Raw genomic sequence first — 22619 nt, 5'->3', positions numbered from 1 at the left:
TCTCCTCCTTTGGCATTGATGGCAGCACTCATGAGAAAAATCCAAAAAGTGTCGTCCAAAAAGAATCTGCCAAAATTGTCTTACCAAAAACTATGTGCCAAATCATATGTGCTACCCTTGAGCTGATGGTGTCTTCTGCTAATCATTTTTTCTCATCTCCACTACTCCCCCTTTGTCATCAATGACAAAGGTTGTCAAAGTGTCAACTTGGTGTGGTTTCCAGCATCATCCCTGTAACTAGTTGGTTACAATCTGAAAAAGGTCTGCTAATACCAGATTCAGGCTCTCAGTGAACCGTTCATTGTCCTTTAATGTGGCCTCTGTCCTCTGAATTGTATCGGTGAGGTGCTGCATTTGTTGTTCCGATGTCTTCTGTCCTTGAACCAATGCCTCATATATCTCTTTTCTTAAGGAGGTGAGGTAATCCAATTTTGGACTAAGTCTCCATTTTAGATCTTTTGCCTTTCCTTTTATTCTTTCCTCCTCTTTTTAACAAATTTCTAAAGTTCCTCCTCAAAACCTGTTATTTTCTACTCAAAAACTGATAATGGTTCAGATGAATAAATGAAATTATTAGCTAATTTATTTATTTCTTCTTGTACCATACTGGTCTTCTTATCTATATCTACTGTCAAAAAGTTTGTTTTACATGTATCTCTGCACAACTTTTTAAATTATTTTAATGTTTTACATAGTGCCGGTAAAAGAGTGTCAAATTGTTTCATGCACTTCTTTATTTCCTCTTCAAAGAATTTATGTTTTTCTTTCTCAATTTTCTCTTTGAATGCTTCCTCATTTATTTGTTCAACTGTCACAATGTTGTCAGTAATATACTTGGACAATGTGTCAAGTTGATTTAAAGAATCTTTATTATCCAGATTACACTTGGGTGCTATCATTTTCAAAATTGGGATTGCATCATCAATAGCTTTGTATGCTTGTGCACTGCACTTTGTTATTTTCTTGATTGAATCCAATAGAACTTTTGTCACATTTGTTGGTCTAAATTCTGCCATGGAAGAACCAACAATCTGTATTCCACCGGTGTGAGTAACTTCTTTTCTTGTAGTGACCTGTGGTAGGTCAGTTTGTGTTTGCATTTCTCTAAGCAAAGGTTTGGGTTTCTTAGTTGTTGTCGGTGGCATTGTCTCTGTATGAACCTATTCTTGTGAGGGAGCTTGTTGCTCTGCATGTTTCTCAGTGTTGTCCACTGCCAATTTTTCTTCTGTGCTACTTGTTGTCGGTGGCTCAGTAGATGAATCATTATGTACATCTGTGGTTTTTGCCTTTCCAGTGTTCGGTGTCACTATAATGTTTTATGTCAGTGGCTCTATTGCCACATCTGATTTCCCAGTTGATTCTTTATCCACCACAATGTTGACTTTCTGAGTGTCAATGTTCATTGTATATAACACCTCAGAATCAGGATTTTTATCCGAATGTGGTGTGTCCATACTCTCAGTAGTCGATTGATTGTCAATAGTAACTACCGGTGGAGTAGCTAAAGGCGGTGGGGATAAGTTGTATGTTATTTTTATACTGGGTGGTCCACCAACCTTACCTTTTCCCTTATCCTTTTGATATACCTTGATGGGTTTAGGGCTTCGATACTCTTCCCATTTCTCCTTCTGTACAAGGAATATATCCCATGCATCAGTTGTTTCTTCTGTTACCTCATTCACTCTACCTACCATCAGTGCTACATGTCGGTGAGCAGTTGAAAATACTGATCGGTTAGTCTTGGAGATCAATTGATCTATCTCATCAGGTGAGTTGACAGGATGTACAACAAGTAGTTTTTCAATCTTTATTTTCTTATCAAGTTCAACAATAGCTAGCCTTCTAGCTTCTAGTCTATTATACAGATTTGTCAGTATTTCATCAACAACTTGCATCAAAAATTTCTTGTAAATATCTAAGTGTAAGATTACACTGTTCTCTGCTTTCTCCTTGTCATCAGACGATAGTGTGTCATATGATTTTTTAATGTTTTTCAGCTTTCCATACTCTGTTATTTCATTGAGAAGTTTATCAATGGGAGCAATAGTTTGTTAAGTCTTTTTCTTTGGAGTCAGTTTCTTTGTTGGGGGCCTCACTGCTTGTTGCTTCTGTCTTATTTTTCTAGGAGAAGGTGAGGGTACCGGTTAAGTTTTTCTCTTTCTTTCAACTCTTTTTAATTTAGCCGGTATGGCACTCTTAGAGGAAGTTGCAACCAGTGACAGATGAATTTCTGATTGAAGTTCTTCCAGTTCACTCTCCTTAATATCGGTTTGTCTTAATACATCTTCCTTGATAGCTTGTGCCTACCGGGTTCCTTTTCTAACAGTTGCCTCAACCTTCTTAACCCTTTTCCTTGATTGAATTTGGCTCTCTATTGTTTCAGCACTGCCAAAAACTTTTTCTTCAGGTTCCTTTGGAGCTTCTAGGAGGGCTTTTACATAAGTTTCTATTATGTTGTCATCAGCTTCATACCCCATTTCAGTTACCCAGAGGGTTCTAGGAATAATTGCCTCCATCCAAATTTCATCCTTCTTTATCACAAAACAAATTTCATCCTTATATTTGTCCACAATTGCTTGTGACAATCTGACTCTAATTTTCATTCGAGCCTTCAATGCCTGAAAATACTCATTTATGTTCTTTTCTCTGTTCTCTCCCATGTTGTTCAGTAAATCTAACAATTGTTTACCTACTAGTATATCAAAACCAAAATTTCTAATACCAATACCGGGTACTTGTTTGGTTAGGTACAACATCAAACAAACAAGTAGGTCTCCAAATCTGAATGTTCCCTTTTTGTCTTTATTTATCTTTCCCAAATTATCAATCAGTTCATCTTTAAGCCATTCACATATGTATATCCTTGCATTATCGTTTACCATATCATAGGCACTTTTAATGCATAGGCTAGAGACTGAATTTAACCTATTTGCATGTGTAGTTTTGTAGCCTAAGATCATACTGATAAATTTGAGATTGATATCGGTTACATCATTTACCCTCAGTGATCTCTTGTCAAATGTTGCACCAGATAGGTCTATCACTGTGTCATTTGAGACTCTCTTGGTTTTGTCAGGTCTGTTACCGGTGGAATGTAACCCTGTTACTTCTTTGACAACTTCCTTAGTAATATTGTGAATAGAGTCCAACCAAAAGAATTCACCATGAACCCTGCTTAGCACAATTCTTATAATATCCTTGGGAAAATCTCGGATACTAAGAATTTATGTAAAACCTAGGGTTTCTATTATCTTGTGTTCAGTTTTGACATTTTCGGATTCATCACAAATTACAGATTTATACATGTTTATGATTTCATCATCACCCAATTCCTCTATATGACAATGTATATACATTCTAGGGTCTTCAGCATAAACCACTCCTTTAGGGATTTGGGGGAATGCACCTATGTCATCATCTTTCTTAGCAATTTCGGGAACCAATTTGAAAATGGGTCTAGGGCGCTTAACTACCTCAACAACAGTAGGGTTTGCAATAACTTCAGGAGTAGATGAAGAAGCCATGGATATAAATACCTTTATCTACCTTAAGGAATGATTTGCTTGATGAATTGCTTCGCTAAGGGTGCCTTCGCTCGGAAATTTTCGCGCTCTCGAAATTTTGAATGCTCGATGAATAAAAATGGAGCCAAAACACTTGCTTTATAATGTCATTTTCTCCAACTACCACATTTAATGCTTGTCGGTTAAGTAATGACTTAACTTATCTGCCAGTATAGAAGTAATTTCAACTTCTTACCATCAACTGAGGGAATAATAGCATGTTTCTCATTTAGTTGCTAAACCCTCAAAGGATTTTTCTTCAGTTAGATGAAGAGTCTCCTGCCGGTGGAGTGTTACTTTGTTCTGCCGGTGGAGGAGTATCAACATTCTGATCTGATTTTCTAATCCATTGTTTTGAGAATTCTTGCTTTACCTCTTCAACTTTTTCTTTACCTTTCAAACTAGGACCTTTGTTATTTGTCGATGAGGTCTTGCTTCTACAAAATTTAGCAATGTGTCCAATCTTGTTACAGGAATAACAAGTCACACTATTTTTCTGAATAGCTTTCCCATATCTTATGCCGGTATGTATTCTGCATTGATTAGATAAATGTCCAAATCTTCCACAAACATAACATCTTACATTCATTCGGCAATTTTCTAAATTATGACCAACTTTGTTGCATTTAGAACATTGACCGGTAGGTGTATTGGTATTTTGATAATTTCTATATCTACACTGATTTGCTTTATGACCATACTTGTTATAGTTAAAGCATTTGCCATTAAATTTGTAAGCAGTAGGTTGTCTTACCGGTTTGCTATGATCATGATTGTTTGCAGTACTGGAGCTTTCACCAACTTCAAAGCCCATTTGTATCACCATTAGGTTTCTGATTCTTCAGCATGTCACCAAGTTCTTCTGAACTTTTCTTGAATTTTTCTTTGTGATGATTTGCAGTAGTTAGTTCACTTTCCAAGATTCCTTTATGTCTTATGAGTTTAGTTCTATCATTTTGTGTGTGCATTAAATCTGTCTTCAACATATCATTTTCATGACTAAGTCTTGTGTTATCACTTCCAGCATCATTTAGTCTTCTGGCCAAGTCTTCTTCATTTTTCTTTCTATCTTCAATTTCTTTACAAAATCTCATAGTCATATCCTGCATCTCATTTTGTGTTGTATTGATCTCTTGTCTTAGCTTGTTTACCAGATCATTGAGAGTTTCCTTTTCATCTCCCTCTTTCTACATCTTCTCACAAAGTTCTCTTCTTTTATTCCTTGCTATAGTGTAATTCTCTTGAAGTGATTGAATGATATCCTGAGCAACCTTCATATCATCTTCAAGTTTGATATTCTTCACCTTTTCTGCATCATAATCTGAAAGAGCTATTTTCAATTGTTCTCTTAAGTTTTCCATCTCTACCGGTGTCAAGATATTCCTCAAGTTGTTAGACTTCTGAAAATAGAGGACCAAGCTCTAATACCAATTGTTAGGATTCCCAAAGATACTAAGAGGAGGGGGGGGGGGGTGAATCGGTATCTAACCGGTTTGAGAATTTACTTGAATTAAAACATGTAAAGCATGTCAATACAGTGTATCGGTAAATCAAAAGTAATGTAGTAAACAAGAAAAACAATAACCACATGAAGAGCACACCATAACACAATAGTTTAATGAGGAAACCTGGTGTGGGAAAAACCTCAGTGGGATTTGAGACCCACAATATTCACTTATTGCTACAGTAGGGGCCTGCACATGCAAGAAGGCCAAGTGCCTAGAGCTCACTGCTCAATTACAAAAGGAAGTCACACTAACTTACAAAAATGGATTATAATAATCCAATGTCTTGTACTGCTTCAAAATAGCATCTAGTATGCCAGATCTAGTACCGGTTTTAGCTCTACTGCATACATAAACCCTTAACCTAAAATTCGCATATTAGGTCTGCATAATTTTGCCTATCACCTTATTACAAAATGTTCTACAATGATCTCATACATATATGAGTCATATTACAACTCACCATGTCAGCTTACAATGATTTTACAATTAATTACAAAATATATTATCAACAAAATTCCTGTCGGCCTGGGTGTCGGTATGCTTCCTTTCACTATCGGTGTTCTGTGTGCCGGTGTAGAGTTTGTCGTTGTTGGTGCCAGTATAATTGTCTTGCCGGTATCATATGATTGCAAGGTTGCCATCAATGACAAAACCTTCAATCACCTACAATTTCTCATTGGAGTGTGCATTTGCCAACACATTCTCTCATATTTTATCTCAATATCATCTTCACATCACCTATCTCTATCTCTAATCAACTAGCTATTCTTCTATCTTTCATCTCACATTCTCCTTTTTTCAAGAGATCATTCATGTCTTTAATGCACAAACAATCTCTCGAGGGGGCAATACACCCTAAGTATCACCAGGGCATACTGGGGTAGAATTTTTCATTTTCTTTGAAACAACGTCATTTCGACATTGTCTCAAAGAAGAACAAATGTAGACACCTAGAAATGTCTCATTGATCATGTACTAATTATTCCTCTAATTGATTAAATAATTCTATAATTATTTAAATAAGTTAATTAATCTTATTCTTCTAATTTCACATTTCATCATAATCTTACTAATCATTCTATTTCTTATTCTTTCATCATTTAATCATTTTAACTATTTTCTAATGTTAATTAAATATTTATTATTTAATTAATTCTAATTAATTCCCCAATTTAAATAATCTTTATTATTTAAATAAATTAATTCTAAATTTCTATCTCTAATCAATTAATCATTCAACCTTTTTCTAAATATTAATTAAATATTAATTATTTAATTAATTGTGATTTAATAACTTTAATTCAAATAATCTTTATTATTTAATTAAGTTCCATTTCTAAAATAATTAAATAGTTTCTTTAAATTAATTAATTAGCTAATTAATTCTTCCATTTTCAAATCCCCAAATTCTAAATTTATTTAATTTCATATTCTTCTAATTTCTTCCAATTCAAATACATGTGCATGATTTCAAAAATCAAATTTAAAATCAAAGTCAAGTTCGAAATATATTCAAATACTAAATTGAATTTAAAATAAATTCAATTATTTGAATAAATCTCATGCAAAGATTAAATTGAAAATCTACGTTAAAATGCAAGCACATGCTAAATTAATTAATTAAATCATTTATCTCTCCAATCTCTATTTCCATCTTCTAATTAGCTTTGTCATCTTCTTAATTTCCTCCAATCATTTTTTTTCTTCCTTCAGTTAGCTTTTTCTCAATCAGTTAACTCAATTAATCTATTAAATCTATTCTGTTTCACCTCTAAATCAGCAGTTCAACTATCAATTTTCATGTGAGCTCACCTGAGTTCCACCTCTTGATCAATTTGTTCCACCTTTCAATCAATCTTCTCCAAAAATCTATAAATTGAGCATTCAATCTCCATTTTCAACAATCACGAACTTTGAATATGTGTGTCAATTGCAGGTTGCCAACACAATATCTGAGAGCCATCAAACCACAAAGAGGAGAAGAGTAATGGAAGTTATACACAGTCATGGAATAGGGAGTTTTTGATTGATTTAATTTATAATTCCTATTTCTTGCTTCTGTGTTATTTCATTGTCTGTTTATTTGAATTCTTTGATTAGATAGGGATTCGTGATTTCCCTTTGATTCTAATTGATATATTTCAAAGATGAATTTTACATGCATACAAATACCATCCACATGACACCAAGATTTATACGTGGAAAACCCAGTAAAGGGAAATACCATGGTGGGAAGCCTACCCACAGTCAAATAATACTTCTATAGTAAGTATGAGAATTACAATTGAGGGGCCTGCACTTGCAGGAAGGCCAATAGCCTAGAGCGCACTGTTTATCATAAAAGGAGCCTCGCTGACTACATAGAAATCCATACTACAATCTAGAGAAGTGTTTGAACTACAAAGATAGAATCTCCTATGCTTGAATACAATTTTAGTTAAGCTCAATACTAGATGACTAAATCCTCTTATATAAACCCAATTCGATCTCCAATGATCGACCAAATCCTCTTCTTGAATGATATTACATTATTCGCACATTACATAACCATATCTCATACCATGACCATGACCTACAATGAGATCTTACATAATATATATACAAAACCTCGACCATAAACAATCAGGTCGACCACTAGACAATAAACCAATTACATAATTACAAAACATGTCGGCCTTAGACCAGTCAAATAATATCCAACTCATAAGGCATCCTGGAAACACATCGAGAGGTCCAATCCACACGTTACATTAAGTCGGTCCATAACCTAGATCAATCGGGACCCAATATAGGTCCACACGCTAAAGCAATGATCCCAATCCGCCAAGTCTCGGACATGGTCACCATCAGCATCTTGAATCCATACCAGAAGTTGCACCAACACCACTTATGAAATTCATCAAACGTCTTCATCAAAGCTATGCCGGTGAAACCCTCATCGGAAACACAAACCAAGCTTCCAAGCAAACAGGATAGCATTCGATCACAAGACCAAAACCAACTGACTGAATATGAACATGAGTAAGCCAATTTCATAACCAAATCATATCGGAGCATACCGGATCATGTCGGATCCAAACCAACCAGAAACCACTCAACCTACCGGAACCAGTATTACATTATTCGCACATTACATAACCATATCCCATACCATGACCACCTACAATGAGATCTTACATCATATATATATAAAACCTCGACCATAAACAATCAGGTCGGCCACCAGACAATAAACCAATTACATAATTACAAAACATGTCGGCCTTAGACCAAACAAATAATATCCAACTCATAAGGCATCTCGGAAACACATCAAGAGGTCCAATCCACACATTACATTAAGTTGGTCCATAACCTAGATCAACCGGGACCCAATATAGGTCCACACGCTAAAGAAATGATCCCAATCCGCCAAGTCTCGAACATGATCACTATCAGCATCCTGAATCCATACTAGAAGCTGCACCAACACCACTTATGCAATTCATCAAACATCTTCATCAAAGCTCTGTCGGTGAAACCCTCATCGGAAACACAAACCAAGCTTCCAAGCAAATAGGATAGCATCTGATCACAAGACCAAAACCAATTGACTGAATATGAACATGAGTAAGCCAATTCCATAACCAAATCATATCGGAGCATATCAGATCATGCTGGATCCAAACCAACCAGAAACCACTCAACCTACCGGAACCAGAAGGATGTCAGTAGAGCATCCAAAACAGCTAGTGTTGACATCAATGACAAAACATCAATGCAACACATAATTAATTCCTCCAAATGGCCAACACTTGGAAGCTACCAGTGCTTGTCTAAGAGAAAATCATCTACAACCAAGAACAATGGGGTTAGGACACAATGAGACATAATCCATGAAGGTATAATTTGTTTTATTTATTTTATTTCATGTTGTTACATTGGTTGAAGCTTGAGTTCCTGTAGCTTTTATTTTTCATGATGGACTAACAAGTTGCAGGTCAATTTTTGAGATGAAAACTCAAGTCAACACACATATAAAGCTTTTTTTTCTATTAGTGTTATTTTTTAATGAATCTTGGTTGATTGATTTGGGTTGCTTGTATCATATGACTCCTTAAGGATTTTTTTCATTTCATATCATGTATATATGAGGAAGCATATCTAAGTTATAATAGTTTACATCAAATTATTGGCTATATAGAAGTATAGTTGTATTTTAATGATTAGAGGGAAAAAAAAATACATTGATATTTTTCATATTCCAAAACTATGAACATTTTGATCTTTGTATCCAAGTTAAATGATTCTAAATTGTGTGTCACCTTTGACAAGTTTGGTTGCAAGTTGGAGAGAGTAAATTTAGGATGAGAGTTTGTTTCAACCGAATTCATCCATATTTTATAAAATAATGATTCTAAGTTGCGTGTGACATTTGGCAAGTTTGGTTGCAAGTTGGAGAGAGTAAATTTAGAAAGAGTTTTTTGAGGCTGAATTTGTCTACATTATTTTTTATTTTCAATGTAACTAGTAATTCTAAAAATGCATGCATGTTGTGGGCACTAATGCTTGGCCACATTGGTGAAAAAGGTCTTTAGAAAAATATGATTAATGTTTTTTTTTTTTTATTGTTCACTTTGATTTCTATGAATATTGTGTTCGAAAAATAAAATAGAACACATTTTTTCATCTAAAATTTATAACTTCGAAAAGACAATATTATAAATCTATATAGATGTGTTATTTTAGTGGATTGAATTCTATAGTTAAATCTTGACATTGTGTGTTTTTTATTGATATTTTTCTAGATAAACTTAGGTTTATTTTATGTGTTCTAAATGTAAGGTTTTCTCCAATATTAAAGAGTTTAAAGAACTTGTTGCTCGAAAAATATTGATAAGAAAATAAAGATGTCAAGGCTTAATAATGGTACTAAATGTTATTTCAAGGAATTTAATTGTTTTTATAACACTATCCCTTACCCAAACTTGGGAAAAGGTGTCTCAACCTTTCACTCCTGTTTTCTATTTTAATATATTTTGTATGCACTTGCTATTTTGTCTTTTAGTGATTTTATCTTCATGTGGGAGAGTTGGCATCCATTTGGGGGATGAGTGGATTTTTCTTTAGTGGTACTTTTTCCTAACATGGGGAGATAGTCATTCCACTTTAAGGTGACATGGTTTGGTCATGTGTCAACATCTTGTGGTGTGTATAAGGTCATAATGAAGTCGCATATGGCATATTCTATGATTTGTAAGAGGATATAAGAGGGATTTTAATTTGGATCATTTACCATTATATATGCATGTATACATATATACATATACATGTTTATTCATATACATATACATAATATACTTACAAATATACACACACACACACACTCACACAAAAGAGGTGTAAAGAATATGCCAAACATAGTAGGAAATACCAAGACTACATGGAGGGTATTGGAATTCCAACCCATGCATTTGGGATGCATTTGGGTCGTATACCTCTCATGTATTTACATATGGATTCTCAAACCGTTCACGAGTTTTCAATTTATTTGTAGGTACTTTTATGTATGTTGGTGATAATCCATGTAAGGGCTTTCTCTAGACATGTATAATAAACTATTTCATTTATTGAATAATATGGCGGTCTACACTAGAGTTGGATTTTTCTCCCAAAAGTGTTGTCACATTTACACCTCATGTTATAATATATTATTTATTTTATGTTCATATGTGTTTCTACGTCATATAGATATAAAGAATGATAAATTTACAAAATACTCTCTTCATTAGATTGGTGTAGTAAGTGTTTCCATATATCTTGCTTCTGTTCAGTCAATAGTAATGTGTGATCACTTTTGATCCTAGTTATTGGGTAGAAGGTTTTTGTACTAATTTTTGACTGAGTGAGAGCTTACACAAATAATTTTTTATTATTAAAAGAATAAATAAAAAGTACATTAGGAAGAATAGAAATGGATAAGTTTAGTGGCAATAATTTGAGTTGTGAAAACCTAAGATTGAGGATATGCTTGTAGATAGATATCCATGGGTTGCAATATCTAGTACCATATATTCAGGTATGAAACTCTATTTGGCAAATTCAATTTTACTAAATATTCATGAAGAGCCTATCACATCAAGTGGAAAAATCCTGGTGAAATTTATTAGGTTGAATCTCTAGTGAATCATTTATTCAAAAGAAATAAGTTGTATTCTCTGAAAATAGAGGACAATGGATCTAGATTCTATATTCTCTTAAAATTTGGTGTAGAAAACTAGGCATGTCAGATACATTTGAGCCAAATGGAGATTTGGTGAGTCATCCACTAACACATTTACTTGGAAAACTTGTTCCTATTAAAAAATATGGTGAGATGTCTTCAAATAAAATTAATATGAAGATTCCAAATTCCCAATTAAAAACAATTCATTGTATTGCTCATTTTAATTCTAAAGCACAACTAAAGATAAAGAAGAGCAAAGAGCCTTTCACAACCATAAAACAAAGTAGCATAGACTAGAGAAATGAAAAATGATTGAATTGTTGCAATGTAGACATTTTGAAATTCATCACATGAAAATAAACACCTCAAAATTAGTCACCCCATTAGATAATGGATGGATAAAGTGAAGACTAGAAAAATAAAGTATATTAATGCAATCTATTATAATGAAGCCATATTGAAAATATCTAGAGTTCCCAAAAAAATTAACATAAAAATAAAAAATAAGATTTTGATTTTTATAGAATGTCCCACTAGCCATGTCAAAGATGTGGACTTCAAATTTGAGCTAGAAGATATGAGTTAAATGCAATAATAGAACCCAATGCCTAAATGAAGAGACACTCAAGATAGAGCAAATGAAGACAAACAAGACAATGCAAGAAACAAGCAAAGCATTAAACCTCCATTATTTGGATGTGTTCCAAGTGATGGTATGATTGTATGTGGATGTTCTAAGCTTCAAAGTTACTCAATTTGACAACATAAGGATACTTTATGATTCATATATGAAACAAGAAGGGAAAACCTCTACTATATAGATTTCTTGGATGAGAAATGGAAACCTACAATTAAAAGATGGAATCAAGAGTTGAGATTAGCTTACATGGGTAAGCGTTCAAGCCTTTTGACAAGTGTCACAAGAGGATGCAAAGTTTTTTTTATCAATGGATAAGGTTTTCTTAAATCATGAGAGAGAAGGAGAGTGAGTAAGTGGAAGATGGGTGGAAGATCAAGCATGCTCGTACATGTGTAAGCATGGAGGTGGTATGTACTAATTTAAGCATGTTCACACATGTATGAGCAAGGAGTGGGGATAAGTCAGGTATGTTCACACACGTGAACATGGAGTGTCTATAAGTTAAGCACGCTCACACATAAGGATAATTTATGGTTCATGTATGAAATGATAAGGACATTTTTTCTTAAATATATTTCTTTGATGAGAAGTGGAGGGTTAAGATTAAGTGATGGAATCAAGGGTTGAGATTAGCTTACATGGGAAACCTCTCTAGCCTTTTGATAAGCTTCATGAGAGGACATGGTATTCTTGATCAATGGATGAGGTTTTATCAAATTTCAAAGGGAAGGAGATGTGAGCAAGTCAAAGATGAGGAGAGGGTCAAGCATGCTCACACATGTGTGAGCATGAAGGTGGCATGTATTAAGAGCATATTCACACATGTGAGCAAGGAATGAGGATGAATCATGATTAAGGGCTAAGGTGGGGCGTTAAGATTCTCCCAAATTAATAGCTCACGTGTGAGCAAGGAATGAGGATGAATCAAGATTAAAGGATAAGGTGAAGGGTCAAGATTCTCACAAATTAACATTCTCACACATGTGAGCAAAGAGTACGGAAAAGTCAAGCATGTTCACACATGTGAGTGTAGATTGATGAGTCAAGCATCATCACATGTGTGAGCATGAATTGGGTTGAGGACATATTTGAAAATGAAGGGTTGAAATTTTGATCCTTGTTTTTGAATTAGATGGTTGACATTGAAAAGACAGTCATTTGTCTATTAATAATAATGTATATTTTTATATTAGAGGAAAATATTAAGAGGGAATTAATTAGTGTAATCAATTAATTGATTAGTTGGAGGATTTGAAAGCGAAGATTAATTGATTAAATTGATTTAATAGACATAAGGTTTCCACAATCCATGAGATCTCAATCAATTGTTTCTGGATTCAATTGTGTAAATTTTTGCATCAAGATAAAAAAGAAATAACGTTTCAGATCACACTCTGTGATCCATCATCAAGATGAAAGCTAGAGAGCATGCAGAGATGAAAAATGATCAAGCAACAGACCAAGGTTGTTAAAAAGAGGGAGGGAGGAGGCACAAAAATCTAGGAGGGAAGGATGACTAGACAGAGAATAAATAAATAAAAAATAAAAAAGTGAAAAGAAAAGGAAGCAAAGAGAAACAATAAAAAAGAAGAGAAAGGAAATACAATAAAAACACCAAATAAAAATAATAAAAGCTCCAAAATAACAAAAACAAACAAGGCACACGCAAAAAATGACAAAGACATAAAGAAAATAAAAAGAGAGAACGAAAGAAGAAAAACAAAACCCAACGCGGAGAAAATAACAAATATATGTAAATGTGTGTGTGTGTGTGTGTGTGTGTGTGTGTGTGTCTATGTATATACATATACACATAGTTTGCTTGTGTGCCTTGTTTGTTTTAATTGATTTAATTACTTTTTTTGAATGCTTTTGGCCTAGAGCTATGAATCTGTGAGATCACAAACTTAGGGACCTCATCCCCATTTATCAAAGTTGGGGCTCAAACCCAGGAACACATTGCATCAACAAAGGCACAAGACTGTGATCACAATGGCCCATTGCATCAGCAGAGGCACAAGACTGCAATCACAATGGCCCAATGGGGTTTGAATTCTTGATGGCCACAACAACAACACCACCCCTTAACCAGCACACTATGAAAAGAACCCAAATCGGTTTAATTAATCAACTTTAAAGATGTAAAAAAAATTAATTAATCAATTAATTAAATCATTATTAATTAAATTAATTCATAGGAAATAAATTTAGGATGTGTACACATTTTATATGGAGTTTATCTTTTAATAGAAGAGACGGGCATCTAAAATATTAGTTGGATAGTGTAATGAGATTTGCATAATGACTCCTTAAATTAGGTCCACAAAATCATGTGATATGATTTCATCTGCTTAGTCTTGGCAATTAAGTCCACTTGGTTGTCATCCCATTGGCGAAATCTTCAGCAAGTGTTATGCATTACCAAGCATTCATTAGTGTTCAGAATACCAAATTGATATATGCGACCAGCCTTACGTTGCGCCTACTTCTGTACATTCCGTATAATGTTGTTACTGTGTTCTTAATCCCAATCATAGAGAAACAGTACCATTCCATTCAGTGCTTTCCATATGGGTGCTTTCTCTCATATTTTTTTCACAAGTAGATATGCCAACTCCTAGTTGCAGAGTCTTCTCTAGCCTTTAAAACTTCTATCATGCCAGAGCTTCCTAAAGTGTATGAAACCAATCATAGTAGTTCAAGATGTGATAACTTCTCTATATGTTTCAGAAACCAGTAGGGAAAATCAAATTACAATGCTCATCAATTTCCTGATCTTCCAGTGAGAATAAGCAAAGCTAGATACAAATGTAAAAATCCTCAACACATTGTGGATGAATCTGAAGCAGCACTGGATAGATCAGACCAATTTGGCAATGATAAAAAAGACATGAAGCTTTTTACTTTTGTTGAAATTCTCCTCGTCACCTGGATTGCACACTGTTGTTCCTTTCTGTATGATAAATGGAGTAACACTGATTGAGCTACAAATAGAAAAAGAAAAAGAATATAAAAGTATTAGCCTGCAGTTGCTTTAACCCCCTGAAATAAACAAAGTGATACGAGGTTTAGGGTTTTATTACCTCCCAAAAGAGGAATCCTTCCAATTTTTCTGTCACCATCCTTCATTTTTACTTCCTTATGAACTGGTTTACAAGGAAGTGAAACCAGACACTGTACATGTAGATTTCAAGTGATGAACAACAAGTGCATAAAGTAGTCCTTGAATCAACTTTTTTCTAACAAGCCAAGAACTTGTCTATTTAAGCCAGAAAAAAAAGGATAAAATTTGAAAAGGCAAGAACTAAACAGCCAATATCAAACAAGCAGACGAAGAAAGGGAAAAGATATATAGTTAAGGCTTACTAGCTTGTTGAAGGTTCAGACTGTTTTGGTTCTGCTTCCCTGAAGAAATCTAACAATAAGTTGCATGATCTTCTCAGTTGGGAGCTGAAATCTTCTCCACTATGACAGAGAATTAATAAAGATTCCTGCTCGGGGAGGTTGCCAGTGCGCCCCAAAAGCTGGGAGATAGTAATTAGGTGATTCTGCTGCTGTGTTGTTGCAGTTCCTGTTGTTTGTTTCTGTTAGTGCCATATCTCATAGTACCTGTACTATTTCCTTTTGGACTGTTTTTAAAAGGGCACAGGCCCTTTGAATTCCCTTTTTAATCTTTATCAAAGAACAAAGAATGATTCCTACTCATATTAGGCTTAATTTATACAATTTAATTTTATTCCTTTCTCTGTAGGAGGACATTAATAACTATAGAATAGAATACCATCCAACAGGTAAAGGTGTATTGAAAGAAAGGAAAGATTTCTAAAGAAGGAAACACATTTAAGGCACCGGTAAACAACTGGAGAGATAGACTGAAAGATCTGGAAGTCTTGGTTTTCTCCATATTCAGATCTTGAAGGATAATCTTCCAGTTCCAAGTAGATTGAAAACAATAAGCAATCCATGTGTGAGCAATAATTCTATCTACTCTTCTGAAGTTTCTGCCACAATTGCCTGCACATGGTATAAACAGTTTGAGATAACAACAGAAGCTAATATTGCTCCTTTGACAATTACATATATGTAAAAACTGAAAAAGATACACTTTGAAAAGAAAATATCTGACAAATTATAGAAATTATCTTTACTGGTTACTAATATTTGCCAAGGAAGTCATTTTATGTGATCAATACAAACAAAGGCATCCATGAGGCTTATATTTCTATATTTTTTCTGCATCTCTCATCCTATGAACATATCATAGCAACGGCATTTGTTTCTTATTTAGTGTTAGATATATAATCTGAAATGTCTTTTCACAAAGTCAATATTGTTCTTAAATATAAGTCAATATTGTTCTTAAATATAATACAATTTGTTAACGTAGCAGGATCACTCAAATAATCGATTTTTTAACTACACCTTTATCAGGGTGGTGAATAAAGTGACTTTTTATTGTGGTAAGATTTCATAGCTTCATATTTCACTGCATTTGAAGTTTCCAGCTCAGGAGTTGGATAGAAAATTAACCTATATTTGATATTGATACCTTATTAGAAGATTATGGATTGAGATTATCCTCACTGAAGACAGTTGTGGTTTGTGGATTATTGTTGTCATTGTCATTAAATACTTTGTTGTAAAATAGATATAGTGAGAGAAGACACGTTGGAAAGGAGTACTTGTCAAGCTATATATTCTGTCGCATTGAATTTCAATTTCTGATATATTCTGTCACATTGAATTTCAAATTGTTTTTGATTAGGTATGGAGAATTTTGAAAGGGTGCTGATCCTTATACAAAGAGAAGGATAAAACAATTAGCTCAGCAAAACACCAAACAACAACCACAGAAGAATTACAAAACTTTTAGAAACATTAAAACAACTCATTCCAAAGTCAGAGTGGTGTAAGAAAAGGTTACAGGTATCTTTTCTTAATTGCAAATCTAGGATGAAATTGTTTTCCCTTGTTTCTGTATAGGTTTATTAATATGTTTTAACTTCAAAATTGGTGAGGATGATAGTATGTTCTTTGATTATGCCATTTATCAATGTTCAAACTTATGGAAGTATTCAATATATAAGAGATGAAGTTGACATTGTTTCTTGAACAATTTTGGCAGAATGAATACCCCTCAAGCCTTGTCTTCCAACCAAAAAGGTATTAACATGAGTTCATATTCCTATATAAAATAACAAAAACAAACTCATGAATGATATAAAATCTTCCATAAATTTCTTTTTAAAAATTATAATTCCATTATCAGCAACAACTCAGACATGTCATATGTAAAAACAGCTTGGTTAAGCTGTCTAACAAGAGAAAGATGAATCCTAGAAAGAACTGAGGTACAAATATAAGGTGGTTTTCGTAGAGTGAGAAGTTTGTTATGATGCTCTTATTGGTTTGGTAAATGCCACATCTACTGGAAGCAAGGGCCGTGATCAAACAATCATGTTGAACTTGTCTTTTCATATGCTCCAGATTTGAGGCTTTGCTTCATCCTTGCGAGAAATATAACCAAAATAAAGTTATCTATTATTAGCACTAGCTCATCTTAAGAATGCAATAAAATATAATAATACAGAATCTTAATAAGCACTACATTCTAGTGCTTATCAAACGAGTAAAAGATCTTAAATTTGAAATTATGAAAGGAAATATTGACATACCAAATCATGGCAGAAAATACTGTTTCATTCACAGATTCTCTGAATTTATTTGTTATCGAGGGAGATCTCAAACAAGTCAGACTCGCCATCAGAAGGTAGGTGCTTCAGTTGTAGATCTTGTGAATTTGAATATTCAACATTTCCTATCCATGGTGAATCCATTCTCATTGAGAAAAGATCACCGCTGTCTTCATTATGGGACAATACTGAAAGTTTTACAGGACTATTCAGGCGTGACCTTTTGAAGCATGGATCAGCCACTCTTTGTTCATTAGCAGGCAAGTACTCGAACTGGCTCTGTCCAAAATTTGCCAACACAGTCACGTCATAGTTGGCTGCAATTGTTGGGTACAGAGGATGACTGAACACATCCGAATTGCAGATCAGAGAATAAACTTGATCGCCATTCAATGTATAGAGGACTCTCTTCTTTACAGGATCATAACCACATCCAATGACTGTGTTTACAGCATCCCAAACTCGCTTTGTAAAAGCTGGTTTGTGTTGATCTTGTTCATTACCCAAATAAGCCGCCCCTGCATTGGCATCAAGATTTAGTTAATATCCAAACTCTAGCATATCAGTGATCACAATCTAGTATTTCGCTCCTATCAAAAAATTGATGCTTCTACTCTATAGAAAGAAAGTACAACAGCTTGTAAACACTTAAAATATTAAGATTAAAATTTTACAAAAGGGGTATAAATTTATTAATCATAAATAAAAATTGAAAAGTAAGAACAGTCATCAGTCTTGCAAAGAACAATGATTATACTCCACAATTAATTGCTCTAGCATATGAGATAAATCCAAAGGCAAATGTTCTCTATCTCTAACATTCCAATCCTGCTTTCCATCAGATGCCTATTTTGTCAGGCAATCGGCTACTCCATTCCACTCTCTAAGAATATGACAAAATATAACAGATTCTAAAAACCTACTCAAACTTAAAATCTAATATCTAATGAATAATCATAGCTAAATACCAATTAACAGCATCCAAGCACTACTCACTCAACATATTCACCAATCATGACTCCCATTAATAAATAAATCTAAGGTGGGGTCGGGGGAAAAGAATGCCTCTCCATGGAAATAAATGTTTAGAACTCCCTCTGATGGGCCAAAAACAAGTAAAAACATGCCTACAGGCTAGGTTATGTAAGATACTGGGCCTATACTAATTTAATAAATATAGATGTAAGGAAACATTGAAAATGATGTATTATGAATGCTCATCAGTGTGTTTGGAACTTTAGAGGACCTCTTACGGGATGAATCTCAAGATGCTCATTTGTGTAACTGCCATGATTTGTCAGGTGTATAAACGCTAGGGGAGCTTGAATTTTATCTGCATCCCTTTTCTAATCTCTTATACCGGTGACTTTTTTGTGACAGAAAAGAGAACAACAGTTTAAAATTCCTGACGGCACCTAAGTAATGTGTAGAGTTAAAACCTCAAGTCTTACAAACTCAAAATCAATTATCATAAACCAGATGTCCAGATAACTTCTTTTCAAACAAATTAAGATACAAATGAAAAGCATTCAGATGAATTAAAAACCAATTCTAATACAAAACATGCATACATGAAAAATATGCTGGAAAGAAAACTGACCGTTTAAGAAGACAAATCCTGTTGAATGAAATCCAACAGACCCTCGCTCACAGCCTGGTAACCGATAAAGAGCAGTCCCACCAACCGCAAGCCCTAGAGATATGACCTTAGGAATGCTTTCAGGATCCATGCTATTTAACTGAAAAAGCGTGTCCATATATCCAATGTCCAGGCCCTTAGAGTTGCCTCTGGAATTCTTTTTTGCTGCAACACGCCCTTTATAACTGCCATTGAAATTTGTGGGTGTCTTCTCAGAGTTTGTATGCTGGAAATGGTCCTCTGAATTGACTGACTGTGGTATAAGTTGAATATCCTCATCCTCTCGATATCTCCTAGAGGAACCCAAACTACCAACATATTCTCCATTCTCTGCCAGTATTGTAATCTCAAAATAAGCCTCTTGGGGAAATGATAGGGCCCCCAATGGGGGTCCTGGAAGAGGCAATGCACTCTGTACGGATTGAACTGGTAGCAACACATTTGTGTCTTTTTTACTTGGTAGTCCTGGATTCAATCTAATTTTCTGCATGTAATCAACCCCTTGTCCCATTTCCCAGCTGATCTCAGGTTCAACCCCGTCTCCATGAGAAAACCGATTGTAAATACCATACATGTTACCAGGAGAAGAGTTTGCAAATGTTTTTGTGAATCCAAAAGTGATCCATCCATACTCAACTACCTCTGAAATAAGTGATGGGTTTTTAGTCCATTCAAAGACCCGCAGAGGATAATGATTACTATAACTGTAACTATTCCTCCACACACTTGCAACTCTGTTGTTGTGACTCGGATTTGGATATGTAGATGTCTCTCTTAATGTTTTGAGCCCTGCATAGTATCTACTTCTCGCTTCATCCAATGTTTCCTGTGAATTTGATTTTGATTTCCGACGAAGATGCCTATAACATGCCATACAAAGGATACAAGCTATGACTATAGCAGCTGACAGGGATGCTGCCAATACAATCATCCATTTCTCCATTGAAACAAAGGTAATTGCTTCATCAATTCAGAGCTGATTGCTTCATTGACTCAAAAAACCATGTTGTTGGCTGTGATGATTCAGGAATCTTGTAGTAAATCAAGGCTCTAGAGCAGACAAAAGGGCGAATTTGTTACAAATTCTGCCGAGGAACAAGGAATATATATGTATATATCTGGGTGTAATCCAGGAATGCTTGTTAGATCCAAGGAGAAGTGGCTACAGGGCCTATATTACAAAAATAATAACATACCCTCAATAAACATGCTTACATGACAGAAACAGTTTGTCCTGAATCTAAAAACAAAAAGACTTGTACACCGACCAATCAGACAAACATGCCAGCGTGCATAAATTTGTACAACCTGAGTTATAATCTTGTTTTCTTGGTTTTTTCTCTATTCCTGATGCAGAGAACATACTTCAATTCAACCCCCCTGCAGTTATATGATTAGACTGTATGACATTACAGGCTGTTTGTTTGGCTCTGTTCCATCAACTGATTGATCTCTGTATTGGATTATATCTCAGGCATGTCTCAAACACACGAACAAATCGACAGAAACATTGTATAATTGCATCGCCTGGCATAAAAAAAAATAGGTACAGTTAATATGTGAGACAACTGCTTCTACTGCCATGATTTGAATATACTCACAGTTACAAACAAAGTCTCAACTGTTTATTTCTACTCCTGCCTCAATTTTTCATGTATATACAATCTCAATTGATATGAACTGTAATCCATTGTCCCAATCTATGTCTTCTAGATTTGATATAAGTAAATCCTTGCAGACGTATCCTTTGTTTTCTAAATAATATAAAGAATGCCCATTGTAGTATTCAATATCTGTTATTAGTTAAAGAACTGAATACTCAATTTTTAATCTGAATAGTTCTCAACAGACAAAAAAACCGTACATACACAGGTAATTTTACTTACAAACAAACAAGCATGCCTTTCCAATTCAGAATCTTTTTGCATTTGTTTTGCTTGAGTTTCTTGATGTTTGTGGATGTCCAGATGTGCTCTAGGCTGCTCTGACTTCAATTCCTTGTCCTGTTAAAGGGATGGATATGGGATACAAAATTTGGACATTAGTTATGGTGAGATGACTTGCAATTTAAGAATTCTGTGGGTGGCCCAACTGAGTGGAGAACCGAGAAACCATTAATTTCTTTATAGTTTAATTGACAAGGTAAAACTTCAGTGGGATAATGAACTTAGTCATGAAGTTGAAATGGTCTAAATTTTATGAAAGTTATAAATCTTGAAGTCAAATAATTGGATGGTTAAAGATGGTATGATTTTTTAAGTAAAAGTAATAATTAATAGTTTTATTTTTATTAGTAATTTTTGAATTGTTGAAATGTAAAAATTTCTTATTCTATATATATATTTAGATTGTAGGAGTTGGGTAGTCTTTTTAATCTGTAGTGTATCAGGTAAACTTTTTAACGTGATCGGTTGGCTAACGCAACACACCCCCTCAAGAGCACAAGTCTTAAGTTGAAACCTCTTAGACTAAGAGACAAACGCTGAGGAGTATCTATTCTACCAAATTCACCTAAGACATAATCTCGACCTCATCTTTTATAATGTTGGATACTTGTACTCAACCAAACTTGATCCATGGTAGATTCATTAAGAACCATTCAACTTCACCAATAGATCCAAGACCTATTGACTAAATCTTCAATATTAATTAATAAAAAAAATTATATAGTTTATTAAAAATATTTTCAATTCTTACTATAAAGGACATTGTATTTAACTTATCTTTATTAATGGTTATCTAAGACACAATCCCGACCTCATCTCCTATGATGTCGAGATTTGTACTCATGCAATCTGGAATCATGTGGGTGGATAGGAGCAAACTAGACTTCATGACCTTGTGCTTACCACAAGAAGCTTTTGCCAATCAAGTGAGGTCCCCAACCCTTCTAAGCACAAGTCTTAAGCATAAACCTCTTCGACTAAGAGACAAAGATTTAGGGATATCTATTCTGCCAAATTTACTCGATCTGATCTCTTATGATATCAAAGACTTGTACTCAACCACACTTGATCTCTCATGAATTCATTCATTAAAAATCATTTAACTTCACCAACAAACCATTGACAATATCTTCGATTTTAATTAAATAAAAAATATAATCTATTAATAATATTTTTGATTCTTACTCTAAAGGACATTGTATTTAACTTCTCTTTTAATGGTTACTTGAATGCTTGTCAAACACATATAAATGATAGCTTGTATTTAATGGCTGCTTAAATGCGAAGACAGCCCAAATCTTTTTAAAAAGATCACATATGGCTCTAGATTTGGTACGGCATTAAACTTTGGCGTGCCAATTTAGCAATTCTTTAAATCTTAGCATTCAGTGTATTGAGCTGACATTGATATTGATCCCCAATAAA

At 34.2% G+C, this 22619-nt stretch overlaps 1 protein-coding gene across 5 annotated transcripts; it reads right to left on the bottom strand.

Moving 5' to 3' along the window:
• Positions 1–14174: 14174 nt before the first annotated feature.
• Positions 14175–21327, bottom strand: LOC131062791 (uncharacterized). 5 transcript variants are annotated; one of them, XR_009110958.2, is made up of 7 exons: positions 21135–21327; positions 19210–20775; positions 17592–18127; positions 15766–15930; positions 15283–15487; positions 15000–15090; positions 14175–14900 (listed from the first exon to the last, which is right to left on the bottom strand). XR_009110958.2 is itself a non-coding variant. In XM_057996522.2 (4 exons), the coding sequence occupies exons 2-3, from the start codon at positions 20189–20191 to the stop codon at positions 17637–17639; spliced, it is 1473 nt and encodes a 490-aa protein (XP_057852505.2). In that variant the 5' UTR covers positions 20192–20775; positions 21135–21327; the 3' UTR covers positions 17133–17423; positions 17592–17636. The 5 variants fall into 5 exon arrangements, 1 of the variants encoding a protein (XP_057852505.2); XR_009110959.2 differs by having other exon boundaries at positions 15283–15930; positions 19210–20366; positions 20557–20775; XR_009110957.2 differs by having other exon boundaries at positions 15283–15930.
• Positions 21328–22619: the final 1292 nt, after the last annotated feature.

Source organism: Cryptomeria japonica, chromosome 9 (assembly GCF_030272615.1).
Source record: "Cryptomeria japonica chromosome 9, Sugi_1.0, whole genome shotgun sequence".
Classification (NCBI taxonomy): Eukaryota; Viridiplantae; Streptophyta; class Pinopsida; order Cupressales; family Cupressaceae; genus Cryptomeria; species Cryptomeria japonica.
This window is presented reverse-complemented; position numbering and strand designations above follow the sequence as displayed.